This window comes from Pongo abelii, chromosome 23 (genome assembly GCF_028885655.2).
Source record: "Pongo abelii isolate AG06213 chromosome 23, NHGRI_mPonAbe1-v2.0_pri, whole genome shotgun sequence".
In the NCBI taxonomy this organism is placed as follows: domain Eukaryota; kingdom Metazoa; phylum Chordata; class Mammalia; order Primates; family Hominidae; genus Pongo; species Pongo abelii.
In genome coordinates this window covers 28376424-28395903 of record NC_085929.1, presented here as the reverse complement: position 1 = coordinate 28395903, position 19480 = coordinate 28376424, and the positions used below count along the sequence as shown (strand labels likewise).

At 62.5% G+C, this 19480-nt stretch overlaps 2 protein-coding genes across 10 annotated transcripts; both read left to right on the top strand.

Moving 5' to 3' along the window:
* The first annotated feature begins 7159 nt into the window (after positions 1 to 7159).
* On the top strand, positions 7160 to 17183 carry SEPTIN5 (septin 5). Of its 9 annotated transcripts, none has more exons than XM_054543682.2 (12): positions 7160 to 7316; positions 7766 to 7821; positions 13458 to 13554; positions 13662 to 13748; positions 13971 to 14094; positions 14176 to 14310; positions 14405 to 14522; positions 14624 to 14725; positions 15496 to 15592; positions 15678 to 15813; positions 16100 to 16202; positions 16291 to 17183. In XM_054543682.2, the coding sequence occupies exons 1-12, from the start codon at positions 7280 to 7282 to the stop codon at positions 16345 to 16347; spliced, it is 1149 nt and encodes a 382-aa protein (XP_054399657.2). In that variant the 5' UTR covers positions 7160 to 7279; the 3' UTR covers positions 16348 to 17183. The 9 variants fall into 9 exon arrangements, with proteins under 9 accessions (XP_054399657.2, XP_024095754.2, XP_054399656.1 ...); XM_024239986.3 differs by lacking the exons at positions 7160 to 7316; positions 7766 to 7821 and adding exons at positions 8358 to 8488; positions 8644 to 8654; XM_054543681.2 differs by lacking the exons at positions 7160 to 7316; positions 7766 to 7821 and adding an exon at positions 8681 to 9578.
* Positions 16847 to 18637, top strand: GP1BB (glycoprotein Ib platelet subunit beta). The gene is made up of 2 exons (XM_002830852.6): positions 16847 to 17443; positions 17719 to 18637. The coding sequence occupies exons 1-2, from the start codon at positions 17434 to 17436 to the stop codon at positions 18327 to 18329; spliced, it is 621 nt and encodes a 206-aa protein (XP_002830898.1). The 5' UTR covers positions 16847 to 17433; the 3' UTR covers positions 18330 to 18637.
* Positions 18638 to 19480: the final 843 nt, after the last annotated feature.

Genomic DNA, 19480 nt, shown 5'->3' with positions numbered 1-19480 from the left:
TGGTGGCAGGTGCCTGTAGTCCCAGCTACTCGGGAGGCTGAGGCAGGAGAATCACTTGAACCTGGGAGGCAGAGGTTACAGTGAGCCGAGATCGTGCCACTGCACTCCAGCCTGGGAGACAAAGCAAGATTCTGTCTCAATCAATCAATCAATCAATAAAAGAAGAAGCCTGGGGTCAGACACAGTGGCTCAAGCCTATAATCCCAGCACTTTGGGAGGCCCAGGTGGGAGGATCACTTAAGCCCAGGAGTTCAAGACCAGCATGGGCTACAAAGAGAGATCTCGTCTCTACAAAAAATATTTTAAAAATTAGCCAGATGTGGTGGTGTGTGTCTGTAGTCCCAGCTACTCGGGAAGTTGAGATGGGAAGATTCCTTGGGCCAGGGAGATTGAGGCTGTAGTGAGCTGTGATTGGGCCACTGTACTCCAGCCTGGGCAACAAAGTGAGACTCTGCCACTACAAAAATAAAAATAAATAATAACAATAATAATAAAAGAGGGTCCGAGAGATACCCTTCACCCCTTCCACCATGTGAAATTATAGAGAAAAGCCTAAAGATGATCATCTATGAAGTGGGCTCCACTCTCTCCAGACGCCAAATCCGCTGGTGCCTCGATCTTGGACTTCCAGCCTCCAGAGCCGCGAGAAATAAATGTTTATTGCTTAAGCCCTGCAGTCTAAGGAGTTGTGTTATAGCAGCCCAAACAGACTATGACGCCCTGTATTCGTTTGCTGAGGCTGCTGCAACAAGGTCCCACCAACTGGGTTGCTTAAATGAGGCGGTAATGATGGAGGGCGTTCAGCCTGCACTCAGAAAGGTCTTTGCAGATGGCTGGGGGCCCTGGAGCCTGGAAGGAGGTGGATCTCAGGAATTTCACCCCCCCACACACATCTCTTGCCAAATCAAGTTCTTTGCCCATTTTGAATCAGATTGTTGATTCAAACAATCTGATTGAATTGTTGATGATGATAGTAGTCTCTCTTTGTGATTCTCAAAAATAACCTCGAGGATCAGGGCAGCCAAGACAGTCCCCTGAGACACAAGTGGGGGTACTGAACCAGGCCGCTGCCCCATCCTGCAAGATGACTGGGCCCTGGCATGGGACAGGGGCTTCTGAGGATGCAGGGGTCTGTGGTTGGACCCTTGGTTTGACTAGTGTCTGTCACAGTGTCTGTCTGGGAGTCACGGGCCCAGACCCTGGGCCAGAGGTCGGGCAAGGCTTTGCAGGCTGTTTTGGCAGCAAGGCCCAAACCTGGCCAATGGCATGCTGGCCCTGCACTCGAAGAAGGAGACCTGCCTAACGAGGCCCTCACCCAGGCCGAGCCATGTGCATCAGCCCTGCCTCCCTCACCCCACCTGCCATGGCCAGCACCTGCCCAGGGCCCCTCTGCTGGGCTCCAGGTACTCCCCCAAACTCTGAGCCAGCACTCGAGGCCCAGCCCCGCTTTCCTGGCTATGAAGGCTTGTGGTGTGTTGATCCCCCAACGTGAAGCCCCAAGGAAAGAGGGTCTCTGCCACCACTCCGGGTGTATGGGGCCTTCTGATCTGTGCCGCTGGGAGATTTGGGGCTGGCAGCCGCAGTGCAGACCAGAGGTACAGTCCTGCCCTCACCAGTGCCCTCCGCCTGCACCCCTTGCTGGTTGGGAAGTCCTAGAGGGAGGACTGGGTGGCACGCTGGCACTGTCCTGCCAAGAGGGCCACACGCAGCTGCTCACCAGGCGAGAGGGGGCAGGACTTACTCAGGACGGGCCTGCAGCTGAATGGCTGTGAAGATCCCTGGCTGCAGAATGAGCCCTTCGGCAACAGCCCCGGGGAGGGGACAGAGTAACTCCTTTGTCCTGCAAGGCCCTGCTTGGGTCTCCCCAGGTTCAGCTCCCAGGTGCACCTGATCATGCTTCCTTCTTTGGCTGAAACCTGCTCAGCCACCTCTGAGGGGATGCTGGTCAAAGCGTGCAGGGTTGAGGGCTGAGCCCCGTACCTCCTGCCTGCCTTTCCAGTGAGGACAAGGGGCCCCTCCTTTCCTGCAAAAGCAGCCCCTGTCTTAGGGGCTCTGTCTCCTGCTGCTCCCCCATCTCTAGGGGACCCTAAAAGTCTCCACCACTTTAAAGGCAGCCTTTGGAACAAGGAGGGGCAGGAATCCACTTCAGTCCAGGATGTGACAGCTGGCTGGCCACTGGCCACGGAGGTCCAGCGACATGCTTTCCCCAGTCAAATGGAAGGACTTTGGCGGCATCCTGGTATAGGGTGTGCCTGTCTCCACCAACGGGGAATCCCCTGCTCAGGGATGATCATGGCTCCGGCCTACAATGGGTGTGACACATGCTTGATGGGAAATGGGGTCCAACCCGGGGCAAATGAGGAGCAGGGCAGAGCCGCCACCACGCCCTGCAAGTGGGAGCAGGAGCCCTCACGCAGGCCGGCCCTGCTCTGCCAATGGCCCTGGCCGTGGCACCTGGGGATGGCAGCTCCTCACCCTCCCAACCCCCACCATCCACCCCCGCAGCAACGTGTGCTGTGCAGTCTGGGGCAGGCAGAGCTCTGGCTGTCCTCCATGGCAGAGGCGGCTTCCGTGGCATTCAGTCCGGGGGGCTGGAGAGGACACAATGGCAGGGAATGAGCTGAGACTGGGATCCTCGTCCTCACCCAGGTATGGCCATCACCTGAGGCCTCGAAACCAGGTGATGGGCCGCTGAGTTGAGGGCTCTGGCAACCATCTTCCCTGTGGGAGCCTGGGTGTGCAACAGGCAGTGCATTTGCACGCAGCACCAGGGTCCAGGGAACAGAGGTCCTGAAGACGGGACAGCAGGGTCCTGTTTATTCCAGAGTGATTTTCAGATCTCTCTTGCCTGACCGGGAGGTGGATGCAGTGGGGAGCTGGAGCCAGTCCCTGGAGCCCAGCGCTGAGCTCTTTGTGATGGAGGGGTGGGGTGAACCGCAGGATCTAGGTCACCGTGCTCTGGCCCTGCTCTCTGCCTTTCGCAAGTGCTTGCTCCCGTGGGATGTTTGTCATGCTTCGATGCACGACACAGGAGACTATCAACATTGGTGCCATTTCACATCTCTTCATTCATCTGCTATTCTTCCACCTTCAGCTTCTCATAAAATCACAGAACTGCAGTGAGGACCTCTGCCTGCAGAGGTCCCGTGCAGCCCCCTCAGGCAGCATCCCTGTGGAAAGTCCCCCTCTGCCCACTACCCTGGGGAGCTCTTCCCGGCTGAGCCACACTGCACGCCTGGTCCCTACCCTGGGCTGCTCTCTGTGTTATCTTGCAGGCACCGTCCCAGACCCCTTCAGGCTTCAGGGGACTCTGAAGGCCCATCAGATGTGGCTGCAGACCCACCTCCCTCAGACCCTCAGCTCTGGATCCCAGGCTGGCTCCCTGCCGTGGAGCACAGGCGCCCTTTGTAGCACTCACTCCAGCTGCCCAGGGAATCGAGGACTTGGTGTGGACCGAGACTCAGCCCCCTTGAAGCCCTATTCTGTCCACCCCTGCAAGACATAGGCGGCTTTAAGCAGGGCCAGGCGGCACCCTCCAGGCAGAGACAGCTGCTGTGGGTTCTGTGCTCTTCTAATGGGCATGTCTTCCCATCGGTGATGAGGACTGATTTGTGCAGTGACCCCCTTACATTTTTCTGAAAAGGAAATCAAGGAAAACATTCTCCAGTAGAATCCTTACTATGCACACACTTCCCCTTGTGCTCGGTGACAGCCACTGCCTTTGGGAGCAGGGAGGACGCCCCAGAGCCTCCTGGTCTCCGCACACCCCCCCTGAGCTGGGCTGAGCACACAAGCACCCCTCTGCAGCCAGTAGAGGTTTTGGGTTTCAGAATATGCAGTCTGAAGCTCCCCAGAGCCTGGCTCTTTAGTCAGGCCCTCCTTGCCGGCCCTGTGAATCCACGCCTAGGAGCCTGTGCCCCCACCCAGCAGGAGCTGATGCTGCTGAGCTTCCCAGGTGCCAGACAGGGGCTGAGTGTGGGGGCCAGGGAGCCAGTCGGGAGTCAGCTGCCTGCCAGGCTGTGTCCTGCAGAAGAGAGGCAGGCATAGGGCATGGTGGGCCCGGAGGGGCTGGAGACGGTGCTGCTGGGTCGGCAGAGCTAGAGAAGGGCGGCCCAGGCAGGGGGCACACTAGTGCCAAGGTGCAGGGGCATGAAGCTGCAGGTCACACGGTCTGCCTCGGAGCCCCCAGGTGCTGGGGGTGGGTTCAAATCTCACAGGGTTGGCGGGCGAGGGCTTCAGGAACAGCAGGGACAGGAGCATGAGAGCAGTAGAAAAATGCAAGGGTCAGGAGGGTCATCCGGGACCCATCAGGTTGCTGGTGAATTCAGGGGATAGAAGGGATGTAAGCTCAGGCCTCGAGCAGCTGCCTGATTGGGACAGCCCCTGGCTGGGCCGTGACCAGGTCACAGCACTTTGCAGGAGTCAGGCCTGGGCTCCACGGTCCTGGGTTCTAGTCTCGGCTGTTTAGTCTCAAGCAGATCTCCACCGCGCCCTGACCTCCACTTCCTGCGTCTACTCAGGGTGAAAAAACACCCCATTCCCAGCACAGGTCAGGGTTGCCAGAGTTGATCATGCAGGTAGGCCTGTGGGGCTCACAGGTGCCTGACACCCTGCATGCATCTTGGCCTCTTCCCTCATCCTCGGCCTCAGATGGACTGAGCCATCTGGAATCTGTCAGTGGTGGCCTCAGCCCTAACTGCAGATGACAGGCTTGGGAGTGTGGGGACTTGCGTCACCTGGAGCAAACTGCTCCCCCTCTGAAGCCTGTCACCCACAAGACCTGCTCCCAAGGGCCAATGGCTGCCAAGGCCAGGCCTTATTCTTTCGTCGCCATCACAGTTGCCACCTCCCTACCAGCTCCATCCTTCTCCAGGTCCCAGCCCTGTGGCGCTCACTCCCCTGTGTGCTGAGGGAGGCCCAGCATGGTTCAAATGCGGCCTCTGGAGAATTTCTTCACTAAGAGGCTTTTTCTGAAAAGAGTCAAGCTATTTGTAGCCCAAGTTGGTTGAACAGATTTTTCTTGGTGTAGCTTATTTTTTTATTCATTAACTTCTTTTCCTTATGAATTAAAAAATAGCATTTTTTTTTCACACAGGAGTGCTTTATTTACTTCTTTTTGTACCACAGCCAGCACTTCCTCTGCCTGCTGGGGAAAGTGGATGCACACACCCACTTGGGCAGGCAGTTTTCTTTCAAGCCATGGCATCTTGGAGAGGTAAGTGTGTGTATTCAGACCACTACCCCGTGGCTCCAGCCCCCCTGATATCAACTATAGCCCCAAGGCTTGGGGTTTTCTTGTTTGTGTTTTCGTTTTTTTTTTGAGACAAGGTCTCACTCTGTTGCCCAGGCTGGAGTGCAGTGGCACCATCACGGCTCACTGCATGCAGCCTCAAACTCCCAGGCTCAAGTGAGCCTCTGGCCTCGGCCTCCTGAGTAGCTGAGACTACAGACTCGTGCCACCACAGCCAGTTTTTTTTTTTTTTTCTTTTTTAATTTTATTTTTTGTAGAAACAGAGTCTCACATTCTTGCTCAGACTGGTCTCAAACTCTTGGCCTCAAGTCATCCTCCCACCTCGGCCCCCGAAAGTGCTACAATGATAGGCGTGAGCCACCAGGCCTGCCTGTTTGGCTTTTTGGTGAACAGGAGCCTAATAAGTGTTTCACTGGGCTGTCAGCCTCCATTGTGGTGGCCAGTATCTCAAAGCCTCACCTGGCAGAACTGGAGACACGTCTGCTGACCGATGCCCTCATGACCCATTTTCCTGACTTCAGAAATGTCCCATGCAGACACTATGCCCTCCAGCAGGCCTCCCAGCTAGACAGGGTGCAGCCTCGGTGTGTCTGTGGAGGGACTCGGGCTGTCCCTGCACTCACAGTCATGGTGACCAAAGTACCAGAGTAAGGGAGCAGATGCCGCCTCCCCCTTCCAGCCCAGGCATTTTACATGAGGCGCTGACCCAGGACCACCCTTGACTTTACTCTTCCAAGGAGTGGCTCCCAGTCCTATATATTCCATCAACCTCCAGGCTGGCTATCCCTTAAACACTGGTCTCCAATCTAACTGCATTTCTGTAAGTAATCTTTTGGGACAGACTTTTTAGAAAAGATCATGTTTATGCCGTATTCCTCATCTTTCTTGTCTTCTATCTCCAGATTTGTTTTAAAACCTATTACTCCTGTATACATGTGCCTCTCACCCTTTGTCTGAGCTATGCCCTTGACCTGCTGCGCACTTGTCTCAAGGCCGAGTTCAAACCCCCTAACCCAAGGCTGTCCAGAGCTGCCCTCCCACCTGAGCCATAGGGAGGGGCGCTGAGCTGGTGCCTTTCACAGGCTGCCTCCCTCCCCCTGGGCAGGGCTCCTGTCTCTCCTCCTTTGTCTCCACAAGCACAGGCTTGCATGGGTCAGCATGTGGTGAACAGCCAACCATCATGTTCCAATTCTTTCCAAAAAGTCCTGTCTATGCTCAGAAGTCCTGCCTGGCCCTTTGAGTTCCCCTACCCCCCAACACACACATTTCTTTTCTTTTTTTTTTTTCTTTTTTTTTTTTTTTGAGACGGAGTCTGGCTCTTTGGCTCAGGCTGGAGTGGAGTGCAGTGGTGCGATCTCGGCTCACTGCAACCTCCGCCTCCTGAGTTCAAGTGATTCTCCTGCCTCAGTCTCCTGAACAGCTGGGACTACAGGCGCGTGCCACCATGCCCAGCTAATTTTTTGTATTTTTAGTAAAGACGGGGTTTCACCGTGTTAGCCAGGATGGTCTTGATCTCCTGACCTTGACACACATTTCTTTATCGAAATTCCAAATTCTCCAAAGCTCAGAAACATAAAGCTTTTTCAAAACTCAGTGGCAAAGCTGGACCTGAACTGATACGCCATCACTTACTGTCTCTATTTCTTCCAGTTCACCTGAATACTCGTATGTTTTGCCCCCAAAATATAAATGGGTCTGATTATGAGGAGCAGCCCCAGGTTCCAAAGAGGTGCCACATAATGTGTGATGTATACAAAAAAGCCTGAGTTCCAAACACATCTTGGGTGAGAGGTTGGGACTGTGGGGGATCCCCACACTGGTTAGAGTTCTAGACCCAGAGGAGGGTCATGGTCAACGGGGCTCTGGTCACAGAACGTCACAGAGCAAGGACTGTGGAACAAAGACGCGGCTTACATGAATTTTTCACTCACCGTGCTGGGTGCTGGTGATTCAGAGATGGAAAGGCCCTAGCGACACCCACTCCACCCAGGGAGCCCACGGGCCAGCAGAGGGACCAAGGGGCACAGGATGGGTGGGGAGCAGAGGCGGGTTCCCTGGTGTGGAGGTACTGTCCATACGGGGTGCAGGAGACATCTCCATACAAGGGGGCCTTCACCTGGGGAGGTGGTGACCGCAAGCCTGACAGCCCGAAAGCCTTCAGAGGTGCCGCCTGGGGACACTTTGGGAAAGTCCAGGCGGAGGACACCTGGGAATGTGATAGTGACACAAACGACCGGAGAGACTTGCTGTCAGTCACTGAGTCTGGCTGACTCACTGAAGATTAGGGCCTGAACTTCCCCCTCTGTAAATGGGGTGCAGGCCTTGGCCCTGCCTTCAGAGTGCCCCTCGGTCCCCTACAAGCCTTCTCCGCAGGGTGGGATCGGGTCTGCCTGGAGCATCCCCACAGCCTATGGGTCAGCAGAGAAGCAGGCGCAGAGCTGGGGTGAGACGGTCAGGGCCGGTCCTGCCAGACACCTCAGATCACTCCTCTTCACAAATAATCCCATTTTACAGCCCAGGAAGAGAGAGGCCGGACCACTGCCCAAAAACTGTGGCCTGCAGCCTGCCAGGTGCGTCTGCTCGCAGAGCAGGTCTGCGCAGCACCGAGCGGTCAGCAGGGGCAATGCTGGACACTGGCCAGCCGCGCCGGGACCATCCCTGCTCAGGCCACCGCCTCCCGAGTCCACCACGACCTCGGCAGGGTGGGGCGGAGCGTGCAGGGTCTGGCCTGGAAAGCCAGGGCAGGCTTTAGAGAAGGGCCACCAGACGGATGGTCCGAGGACCGGCATGGACCCAGGTCCCAGAGAGGGCGGAGGGAGCGTAGGGCCCGGCCTGGGCTGGGGCACCGGGGAGGTGGCTGGGAGGAGGCCGGCGGGAACAGCCGTGCAGGGCGGGGGCGGCGCGGGTCTGGTCGGGTGACCCCGGGCGCGGCCAGGGCTGTGGGAGGCGAGGGCGTCGCCCCGAGGCCGCGGGCTCGGGTCCACGGCGGGGGGCCTGGGTCCCCGCCCCCCCGGGCCGCGCTGGGTCGCGCGTGGGCGCGGCGGGCGCCGATTGGCTGCCGGGCGCGCGGGCGGGGCGGGCGGCGGCGGCGGCGCGGAGGGGCCGCTCACCCCGCAGCCCGGCCTCGGCCTCCGCCGCTTGTCGCCGCGCCCCGCCCGCGCGCCCGCCCCGCACGTCTCCCTCCGGCGGCCACCATGAGCACAGGCCTGCGGTACAAGAGCAAGCTGGCGACCCCAGGTGAGCCCGGCGCCCGCCCGCGTGCCCGCGCGCGCCTTTGTCCCCGCCGCCCGCGCGCCTCTCACCATGTCTCTCCGTCTCTCCCCCGCCCGCCGGCCCGGACCCGCCCGGAACCGGACCCGGACCCGGACTCGACCCCGACCCCGACCCCGCAGAGGACAAGCAGGTACGTGCGCACCGCCGCTCCCCCGCCGGGAAACCCAGCCGGCTGTCACCCATTGTGACACTAGCGTCGCGGGCGCCCAGGCGCGACCCCGCCCCCGCCGGCCCTCACCCAGCCCTGTCGCGATCACCGATTGTCAGCCGGGCAGTGCTGCCGCACCTGGGGCTGCAGAGGAGAGGAGTGGGGGCCCTGGTCCCCTGACCCGCACAGCAGGGACCGTGCGCCCCTCCCCAGGATGGGGGGATGGGCAGAGTGTCCCTCTCCCACAGGGCCAGCGCCAGCATCTCCTGCTGATCTGGCCTGTAGGCCATGAGCTGGGGGTCCTTGGGTGAGGCCATGGTCGTGGCAGGCCACGCTGGGGGAGGGGAGTCAGGCTCCATCAGCCAGCACAGTCCCTGAACAGCCCTACAGCAGAGGGCCTGTGGTCACCCCCCCCACCTCCCCTGCACCTTCATGCCCCTTTCCCTCCCCACACAGAAATTCGAGTGTTCGGGTCTGCAGCAGGGACTCTTCCCCAGATTGGGAATCCCCAAGGTCTGGTCTGAGTCATTCTTGGTGCCCAGATGGGTCCTGGGACCCTGTGGGTATAAATAGGCTTGTGGCTTCTCAAAAGGGTTGGCTTGGGCGCTGCCCTCCAGGAAAGCAGGACTGGACAGGAGGCTGGTCTAGGCATCTGGGTGAAACCCAGCCCAGCTCAGGGTTAAACAATGCTGTGAGACCCCTGGAGTGGGGTGGGGGCTGACAACCAGGAGGGCTAGGGGTGCTGGGGGAACCCTGCTGGTGGCCTCTCTGGCTTGAGCTCAGCCATCTTTGGAGGAAAAAAGAAGCGCCCAATTCTGGCACCAGGGTGGCATTGGCAGCCCCATCAGGGATGGAGTTTCTCAGGAGCCATGGATGCTGAGTGGAACTCCAGAGTCCTGGCCCAAGGTGCAGCAGGCAGGGTAGGAGGGCTGGGCAGGGGGGCTGGGAGCTGGGGAAGTCACTGGCTGACCAGTGCCATTCTCCTGGAAGGGACACACCCTGCCCAGAGGTGGGTGAGGCTCTCTGGGAGGGGCCCCTTGGGGAGCCAGGCTGGGAGCTGCCTCCCCATCACAGCAGGTCAGACAAAGCCTGAGATGCAGGGACACATGCGTCAGGCTACTGTTTGAGGGAAATGGAGGGAACTGAGGCTGGGAGAGCCAGGAAGCCAGGCCCCTGAGGCTTCTCCTGTGCCTGCAGGTGTCCCCAGCTTGACCCAAGGGCACTCTGAGACCCTGGGCTCCAGCCACTGCTGTTTGGTGCAGCCAGGTTCTCTTGCCCATTACTGCAGGGTAGGGACCCCCTCCTGCTGAGGTGCCCATCCTTTGAGGTCAGCTGGGAGTCCACCTCACCCCATCCCAGGCCTCCCAGGCCTCCAAGCCCAGAGGAAGAAGGCACTGTGTGGCCAAGGAAGGGAGCCCTGGAGCAGGAGCCAGGCCAGGTGTCTGGGTGGCCAGTGGGTCTGGGGGAGCTGGAAGCACATGGCAGCTTCCCTGCTACCACCGTTGTTGAGCCTCAGCCTGTCCAAGCATTCTTTTTGCTCTTTGAAAGGGGGCTGTAGAGGCATTGGGGGAGCTCCGTCACTACGCTCTGTGCCCCCACCTCCTCGCAGGCAGCACCGGTGATCTCTTGGCCCTGGCTGCTGCTCCCAGAGCTGACTCGGGTGATTCTAAGAATGGAAGTGCCTGAGAGGCTCAGGCATTGGGAGGAGGTGGGTGCAGCTGTGTCATATGGCTCAGGAAGCCCTGGGAGTATCTTTTGTCACTTGGGGACCAGAGAAAGGGGGTGGCAGGTAGGGCCCCTTCCTTGACGCTCCCCCAGGGAATCCACAGGCCCTGAATGGGCCCCAGTGGGTGGCAGGGCAGGTGGGTTGAACGCTGAGAGTGAGATTCTTGCCCTCCTGACCTGGGCCTCCCCAGAGGCTGTGCCTTACCAATGGGGAAACTGAGGCAGGCAGTCTGAGAGCCACACACTCTGTTAGACACCTCCTAGCCTGAGGCCTAGGCCCAGGGCTGTCTGTCTTCCTGGAGATGCCCTGGGCCTGAGATGCCAGCCTGTCTGGGTGGGTGCTGGGCTTTGAGGTGTGGACCCTCAGGTGGAAACTGGGTGGGACTCAGCCTAGAGGGTTCCTGCAGGTCAGGGCCATGGAAGGCTGGGGCCAGTGAGGAGGCTTTCTGGCAGCAAGGACTGAGGGATGCAGTGGTAGAGCTGGGGGGCCTGGAGCTGCCCCCTTTCCCTGGGATGAAAGGCTCTCCTGTTCCCAGCTGTGGGCCTGCCCCTCCTCCCCAGGTGCCAGCGGTCTAGGCCCCCACAACAGGACCAGAGCCTGGACAGGGAGGGGAGGAGGTCTCTCAGCCAGGAGAGCCTAAGGGAGGGCTGGTGGCAGGTGGGGTGGGGTTGGGGCCTCCAGCTTCTTATGTTCTAATGTGCAGGGGCTTGGCCTGACCAGTCCTACCCGGGAACCTTTCCAGGCCCCATGTCCTGCTCGGCTGGGCTTGCCTGTTGGGATTCTACTGGGGTCATGGAGGTGGGTGGCCCACAGAGTGGAGCTCGGGAGACCCCCGCAGTCCCTGGAGTAGCCACATGGGAGGGAGACCCAGCTGGCAGGAGCTCCCAGTCCCTCCAATCCTGTGAGTCAGAGCTGGTGAGGATGCTCAGAGAGCAAGGGAATGTCCACAGAAGCACGTGGGAGATGGGTCCCATCCCACCCCCTACCCCTGTCTCTGAGGGCAGGGCCACCTGAGGGCTGCAGGGCAGCTCATGGGTGGCCGGCGTTTATTTAGCAGGCTGGCGGGGGCTTCCAAGTTTTGCAGGGACCTCCAGTACCCTGGCAGCCTGCACCCTTCCCTTCCCTTCCCTTCCCTTCTGTCCACCCTAAGCCTCCTAGGGGGCAGGCAGGCTGGACTTCACAAAAGGTGGGCTCTGCCCTCCTCCGGTCCCCCGAGTCTTGGGGCGCTGCACCCGGAAAGAGTCCACCAAACACACATGCACACACCCGCGCACACGCACATACCCAATGCATGCACACACATGCACACACATGCACGTACGCACACACGCAGGCATTACACACACCCGCACAGACGCGCACACACAAACACGCGCACACACAAACACGCACGCACGCACGGGGGAGGTCAGCCCCAAGCAGGGCTGGGGAGGGGTGCAGGGCGCGGCGTGTCTGTGGGCACTTGGGGCGTCGTGACGCCGCCGGGAGGTTTTCGGGCAAGTCTGCGAGAAGACGGCGGGCCCTGAACTGGGCGGGTACCCGCGCGGTTGCGCGTGGGTCCCGGGAGCGGCCTCCAGCGCCCTCTGGCGGGCGGAAGCCGCGCAGCACCTCTTGGGGGCGGGACGCGCGGCGGCTACCGACTCCCGGCCCGCCCCAGCCCGCGTGCAGGACCCAGTCGTCCCCTCCTGCTGTCCTGGAGCCCGGACTGAGGCCCCGGGGGCCCGGCAGGGCTCCCGGTCCACGCGATCCATGGCCTGTCCTCGCCTCGGCTCAGCCCTGCCTTCCGCAGCCGCTTTCGGGTGGCTCCGCCCGCGGCCCAATTTCCAGGCGACCGTTTCCAGGCGACGGCGGGCGGGGCCGTCTCTGCCGCCCCCCGCCGCGCGCTCCGCGGGCGCCTGCGACGCCCCGCCTCTGGCTCGGGTGCGGGAGCGGGGCCTGCCCGGGCTGCGACGCCGCCACAGCTCGGGGCCAGTTCGCCCAGTCAGGGGGATGGCTCGGGCGGCCTCGGGGGTCGACGATCCCCCAGGTAGGCGACGTGCCCTGTCCAGGCCTCACTTCCCGCGTCCGCAAAACGGGGTGGAGAACGCAGCCTAAGGCAGAGCCGCGCCAAGGTCCCTCGCTGTCGCCGGGCTCTGGCGGCCTGACGGGGCCTGGGGTCCGAGCGTGCCCGCGGGCCTGCGGGGGTCTCCGCGATGGACTCGCTGGCAGCGCCCCAGGACCGCCTGGTGGAGCAGCTGCTGTCGCCGCGGACCCAGGCCCAGAGGCGGCTCAAGGTGCGTGTGTGGAGAGGGCGGAACGTGGGTCTGTGACCCCGCGGGCTCCAGGACTCGGCATGGGGTCCCCGTCCCCGCGCGCCACGGCCCGCCAGCGCCTAGGCTCAGCCCTTCCCTCCGCAGCGGCCTCGGAGGTCCGCGGCGCCACGGTGGGGCGACGTGCCCTGTCCAGGCCTCACTTCCCGCGACTCCAAAACGCGGCGGAGAATGCGGCCGTGGGACCCCTCCAGGGGCCCCAAGGGTCTGCGGGGGCTGGGCGCCTGGGCGCGCGGGCGGGGGAGGCTCGGCGCCGCCGCCGTCTATAAATAGGCGCTGCTCCGCCACCGCCGCTGCCGCCGCCCCCGCGGCTGGATCCGGGCCAGGTGGGGCCTCCTGCCCCCTGGCACTCTCCGGAGGGGTGAGTGTCGAGGCCCCGAGCTTCTCCGGCTTATGGAGGGCCTTGAGTGTGTCCCAGGGATCCCAATCCTGCTGCCCTCTGCCCGAGGAGGGAGGACATCGCCTGTGCCTGCTGCGGCCTGACATCTCCCCACGGGACAAACACAGTCTTGGTCCCTGCAGAGTCCTCCCTGAGATTGGGGCCAGGGGTGTCTTCTCCTGCCACCCCCTCACCTGCCTTCTTACCTCCAGGCTTTTGCCCACGGGCCCTCCCCTCATTTCTGCCAACGAAATGCCCCACCCTGGGAACCGTACCCTCTGCTGTCTTCTCATACTGCATTTGGTAAGAGACAGGGTATTGGGCTTCCGGAGAAACCGTTGTGTCCCTAACCTGTTCCATCCTGTCCCCAGGACATTGACAAGCAGTACGTGGGCTTCGCCACACTGCCCAACCAGGTGCACCGCAAGTCGGTGAAGAAAGGCTTTGACTTCACGCTCATGGTGGCTGGTGAGTGGGCCGGGCTCCTCGGGGGAGTGGCTGGGGTCCCTGGCCAGCCAAGCTCTGTCGTTGGAGCCCCAGACCTAACCCAGCTCCTTCTCTGTACCTGTGTGCAGGTGAGTCAGGCCTGGGGAAGTCCACACTGGTCCACAGCCTCTTCCTGACAGACTTGTACAAGGACCGGAAGCTGCTCAGTGCTGAGGGTGAGTGGCCCCCAGGAGGCCCTGGCACTGATCCCCAGTCCCCTTCCATGGGACCTCTCCAAGGACTCCCTTTCAGGTCCAGCTCCCACTGTTCTGTTCTTGCGGTGTGGGTCCCCCGGGGCTAGGGCCAAGGCACCAAGATGGATGAGGACAAGGGTCCTGGCTGCCAAGGGTGAGGGGCTGAGGGTTGGAGAGGCCCCTCCAGTGGCCCCTTCCCCGTAGAGCGCATCAGCCAGACGGTAGAGATTCTAAAACACACGGTGGACATTGAGGAGAAGGGAGTCAAGCTGAAGCTCACCATCGTGGACACGCCGGGATTCGGGGACGCTGTCAACAACACCGAGTGGTGAGCGAGGCCTGCTGAGAAAGGCCCTGCCTAGGCGGCCACAGCACTCCAGGCCTGGCCTCACCTCCCTCCTGCCCACAGCTGGAAGCCCATCACCGACTATGTGGACCAGCAGTTTGAGCAGTACTTCCGCGACGAGAGCGGCCTCAACCGAAAGAACATCCAAGACAACCGAGTGCACTGCTGCCTGTACTTCATCTCCCCCTTCGGGCATGGGTGTGTGGCTGTCCTGGGGCCAGGCTCGGGAGTGCACCCCCTACAATATGGCCCCCTGGCTGTGCCTATGCCCACCCTCGGCTGCTCTCGGCAGGCTGCGGCCAGTGGATGTGGGTTTCATGAAGGCGTTGCATGAGAAGGTCAACATCGTGCCTCTCATCGCCAAAGCTGACTGTCTTGTCCCCAGTGAGATCCGGAAGCTGAAGGAGCGGGTGAGCCTGCGGTCACACAGGGGCCTGGCCAGGGCCCTGGGGCTGAGAGTACCAGGGGGACTTGGCTGGCCTCAAATCTGATGGTCCTTGCCCCACTACAGATCCGGGAGGAGATTGACAAGTTTGGGATCCATGTATACCAGTTCCCTGAGTGTGACTCGGACGAGGATGAGGACTTCAAGCAGCAGGACCGGGAACTGAAGGTGAACACGCAGATTGGTGGGGCAGGGGGGATGGAGGTGGCGAGGGGCAGAACCAGAGGGCTTTGTCTCCTTCACACCGGGCCTGCTGGAGGAGGGCCAGGTCAGCCCAGTTGGGGGCAAGAGTCATTTGTTCTAGAAGTAGAGGACCTGTACCCCCTTCATCCAGGGCTAGAAGGTAAAGGTCACCATGTCTTTGCCTGGCTGGGGTGGGTCATGTGGGCCCCGTGTGGTGCTTGGCAGGTATGGAGCACTTGCCCAGATCCAGAGGTGCAGCAGTGGGCCAAGCCCCCAACCCCAACCCTCTTCCCATGGGTCACCAGAGGAAGGGGCTGCCCCAGTGGCACACCCTGGCTCCCAGATTTCTGAGCTCCAGGGTTGGTGGCTTTGGGTGCCCCAGCAGCTACAGTGGTGATGATGGAGACCATGCCAGGGGCAGGTGGCCACCAGGGCAGGGGCATCAGCACGGGGAGACATAGGCTCAGCCCTGGGGAGGGAAGGGGCAGCTGGAGGGGGTGGTTCTTGATGAGGGAGATGAGGAGGGAGCATGCCTGGTTGGGCATAGCCTGGAAAGGCCCTGGAATGTGAACCGCATGGGCTCTGGCTCCAGCCAGGGGCAGAGAGGCCAGAAAGGGGCAACACCAGGATCTCTTTGAGGAGAGGTCGTTGATGGTGATGCTGGAGGGGTGCCCCTGGAGTTACATGCCCGTTTCCCATCAGTAACCCTGCAATTACGCTCACCGGGTATGAGCCCTTCTCCCTCCTTCCCCCAGGAGAGCGCGCCCTTCGCCGTTATAGGCAGCAACACGGTGGTGGAGGCAAAGGGGCAGCGGGTCCGGGGCCGACTGTACCCTTGGGGGATCGTGGAGGGTGAGTAGAATCTTGGGGTACCAGGTCTGGGGGGTGAAGGCTGTCCTGGGCCGGCGCCAGCCCACCACCCACCCCCACTCCGCAGTGGAGAACCAGGCGCACTGCGACTTCGTGAAGCTGCGCAACATGCTCATCCGCACGCACATGCACGATCTCAAGGACGTGACGTGCGACGTGCACTACGAGAACTACCGCGCGCACTGCATCCAGCAGATGACCAGGTGCGCGCCCCAGCAGCGAGCCAGACCTCGCCCCTCCGGCCCCGCCTACGTCTCCATAACTGAGGGCCGGTCCTGTCAGCCCACCCAGACTTGAACCTTGCACCATTCCCCAAATCGCCCCCCCCACCTCCCCCAGAACCTGGTCTCCCTAGAACCAGTCCAGGGCTGTGAGGGCTCCGGAGGGCAGGGCCTCAGCAGTGGCGGGGATGGGCCAGGCATCGCCAGCCCACGCTGCGCCTCCGGTGGCGCCGCCCCGCCCATCCTCCCCCCTCCCTCACCCCGGCAGCAAACTGACCCAGGACAGCCGCATGGAGAGCCCCATCCCGATCCTGCCGCTGCCCACCCCGGACGCCGAGACTGAGAAGCTTATCAGGATGAAGGATGAGGAAGTATGTGGGGCGGCGGGGGCGGCGGAGGCGGGCGGCAGGGATGCGCCCCCGCGGTGCTGCTCACCCGCCCGGTTGTCTCTGCCCGCAGCTGAGGCGCATGCAGGAGATGCTGCAGAGGATGAAGCAGCAGATGCAGGACCAGTGACGCTCGCTGCGGACACACCATCCGTCTCCGGGACGCCCTCCCACCCCTGGACCCCAGACCGGACTGTTCCCGACCCGGAGACGCGGGGCCACAGCCCCCAGCTGACCCTAATTTATTCTCAGCACCACCCCCTCCCAGATCATTGTATCTGCTTCCGAGGGGCCTGGACCGTAGCCCCCGCCCAGCTGGCCCTCTCTGACCTTGGGGGATCAGGAGCGAAGTTGGGCGGGACTTCAGAGATCCGCCTCCCTTGCCCTTCCCCCGCCCCCGGACGGTCACAGCACCCAAACTGCAGGCCCTGCTCTGGCAGGCAGGCAAAGCTAGGCAGAAGAGGATTCCCAGGATCCTGGGTCTGTTGCCTGCCCCAGTGCTGCAGAACGGACTTGGGAGCCCTCCTTTGCCTGCTCCCGCGGGTCACCCAGCGAGTGCTGAGACCCCATTTTCTGTCGAGGCGGGCCGAGTCTTCCCTTATCCCCAGAAGCCTAGCGGGCAGGGTTGGGCTGAATCAAATGGGAGCCCTCCAGACATAAGGAGGCCAGAGGCTGCAAGGAGGGCGGGCCGTGACCGCTCACACCCCTTCTCCACAGCCTGGCCCGACCTGGAGGGCTCCCGGGGCACTGGGCGGTGAGCCACCTCCTGGCAACTCTCGGTGCCGTCCCCTGCCCTCGCTCGAGGCCTCTTCTCCCCAGCACCGCTGTGGTGTGCCGGGATCCTGAGCCTCGGCCTCCCGATCTTCCCACCCGCATGATCCCTTCCCGCCACACGATGCTTCGTTTTGTTCCGTTGTGAATGCCGCGTCCTGTCCTGGTGACAGGAGAACAATGTTGGTGAACGTCGCAGCGAGTGTCCGAGTGCTCCGTGTGCCCCTGAGAGCGGGTGGGAGCGGAAGCCTGAGCGGCCTGCGGCCTCCGGCGATAGTGTGCTATCTGCCGCTGCAGCGCGCGTCCGCGCGGCCTCTGGGCTATTTCTGGCCGGGCCGCAGCACTGTGGTCGGTGCGGGCGTGGCAGAGGCGGGGCGGCTTTATCACTCGGCTCTCCCGCCTACGCCTCCCGCTCCAGAGTAAGCCGGGCAGCCGTCTTCTCGCCATGGGCTCCGGTGAGTCTGGAGTCCGGTCGGGCCCCCGGCTGCTCCCTAGGCCGACCCGGGTTGAGAGGCGCTCTGGTCCTTTGGCTGCAGCCGGGAGAGACTTGAGTCAGACTTAGAGGGGACTTCCAGCCGGCGTGCGGGGTGGTCAGGGTGGAGAGGCTGGCGGGCTACCGGGACGCAGGGCATCAGGGGCTGGATGGAGCCGGGCCGGCGCTCTGGGTACTCAGAGACGTCGCCCAGGTGCCCCGCCGACCGCCCGGCTCACTGCGGCGCTTCCCTTGCAGGGCCGCGCGGGGCGCTGAGCTTACTGCTCCTGCTGCTGGCCCCGCAGAGCCGCCCGGCCGCAGGTTGCCCGGCGCCCTGTAGCTGCGCGGGGACGCTCGTGGACTGCGGGCGCCGCGGGCTGACTTGGGCCTCGCTGCCGACCGCCTTCCCTGTCGACACAACCGAGCTGGTGCTGACCGGCAACAACCTGACGGCGCTGCCGCCGGGGCTGCTGGACGCGCTGCCAGCGCTGCGCACCGCACACCTGGGCGCCAACCCCTGGCGCTGCGACTGCCGCCTTGTGCCGCTGCGCGCCTGGCTGGCCGGCCGCCCTGAGCGTGCGCCCTACCGCGACCTGCGTTGCGTGGCGCCCCCAGCGCTGCGCGGCCGCCTGCTGCCCTACCTGGCCGAGGACGAGCTACGCGCCGCTTGCGCTCCCGGCCCGCTCTGCTGGGGGGCGCTGGCGGCGCAGCTTGCGCTGCTGGGCCTTGGGCTGCTGCACGCGTTGCTGCTGGTGCTGCTGCTGTGCCGCCTGCGGAGTCTGCGGGCCCGCGCCCGCGCTCGCGCCGCAGCCCGGCTGTCGCTGACCGACCCGCTGGTGGCGGAGCGAGCCGGAACCGACGAGTCTTGAGGAGAGAACTGGCGCGTCCTGAGGAGAGAACCGGCGCTGGGCAACGCGGGCCTGCAAACTCGACAGGACCCTGCCCGAGGGGCCCTCGCGCCAACCTGGATCGGTCTCCGCCTCCTCCGCTGTCCAATCTCTCAGACCCACCCCACCTGCAGGCCCAGACCACGTGGGACAGAACTCCTGCCCACCCTACCCCGAGCGAGGCGAACCCGCACCTCCAGGCTTGGGAGGACCATGGGGCACAATGCGGTCCAGACCCTGCTGCGTCTCCCTTCCAAACTCTGGTGCTGAATAAACCCTTCTGATCTGGCCTTCTCTGCACGACTGACCTGGAAATTCCCCTCGCCAAACCCAGGAAAAGGCCCCAGGAGGCGGTTCAAGGGGACACAAACACATCCTCACACGCCCACCCTAACCTCAGGGGCCGACAGGAGTCAGTGGGTGAACTCTCCCCTTCCAGACACACTCCCAAAAGGCCACATGGGAAGGCGTGAGAGAGATGCTAAGTGATAACGTGGGGGCCAGTGACGACGTTGTGGGGACACTGAGGACCCTGTGGGGGCAGTGAGGGTGCTGTGGGGACAGTGAGGACGCTGTGGGGATGCTGTGTTGACAGTAAGGACACGGTGGGGGCAGTGAGGACGCTGTGGGGGCGGTGAGGACGCTGTGGACACTGAGGACGCTGTGGGGACAATGACGCTGTGGACAGTGAGGACGCTGTGGGGGCGGTGAGGACACTGTGGAGTGAGGACACTGTGGGGGCAGTGAGGACGCTGTGGATAGTGAGGGCGCTGTGGGGGCAGTGAGGACGCTGTGGGGGTGGTGAGGACGCTGTGGGGGCGGTGAGGGCGCTGTGGGGAGGGTGAGGACGCTGTTGGGGGCGGTGAGGATGCTGTGGACGGTGAGGACGCTGTGGGGGCGGTGAGGGCGCTGTGGATGCGGTGAGGGCGCTGTGGATGCGGTGAGGGCGCTGTGGGGGCAGTGAGGACGCTGTGGACCGTGAGGACGCTGTGGGGATGGCGAGGACTCTGTGGGGATGGCGAGGACTCTGTGGGGGCGGTGAGAACTCTGTGGGGGCGGTGAGAACGCTGTGGACGCCGTGAGGACGCTGTGGGGGCGGTGAGGACGCTGTGGGGGCGGTGAGGACGCTGTGG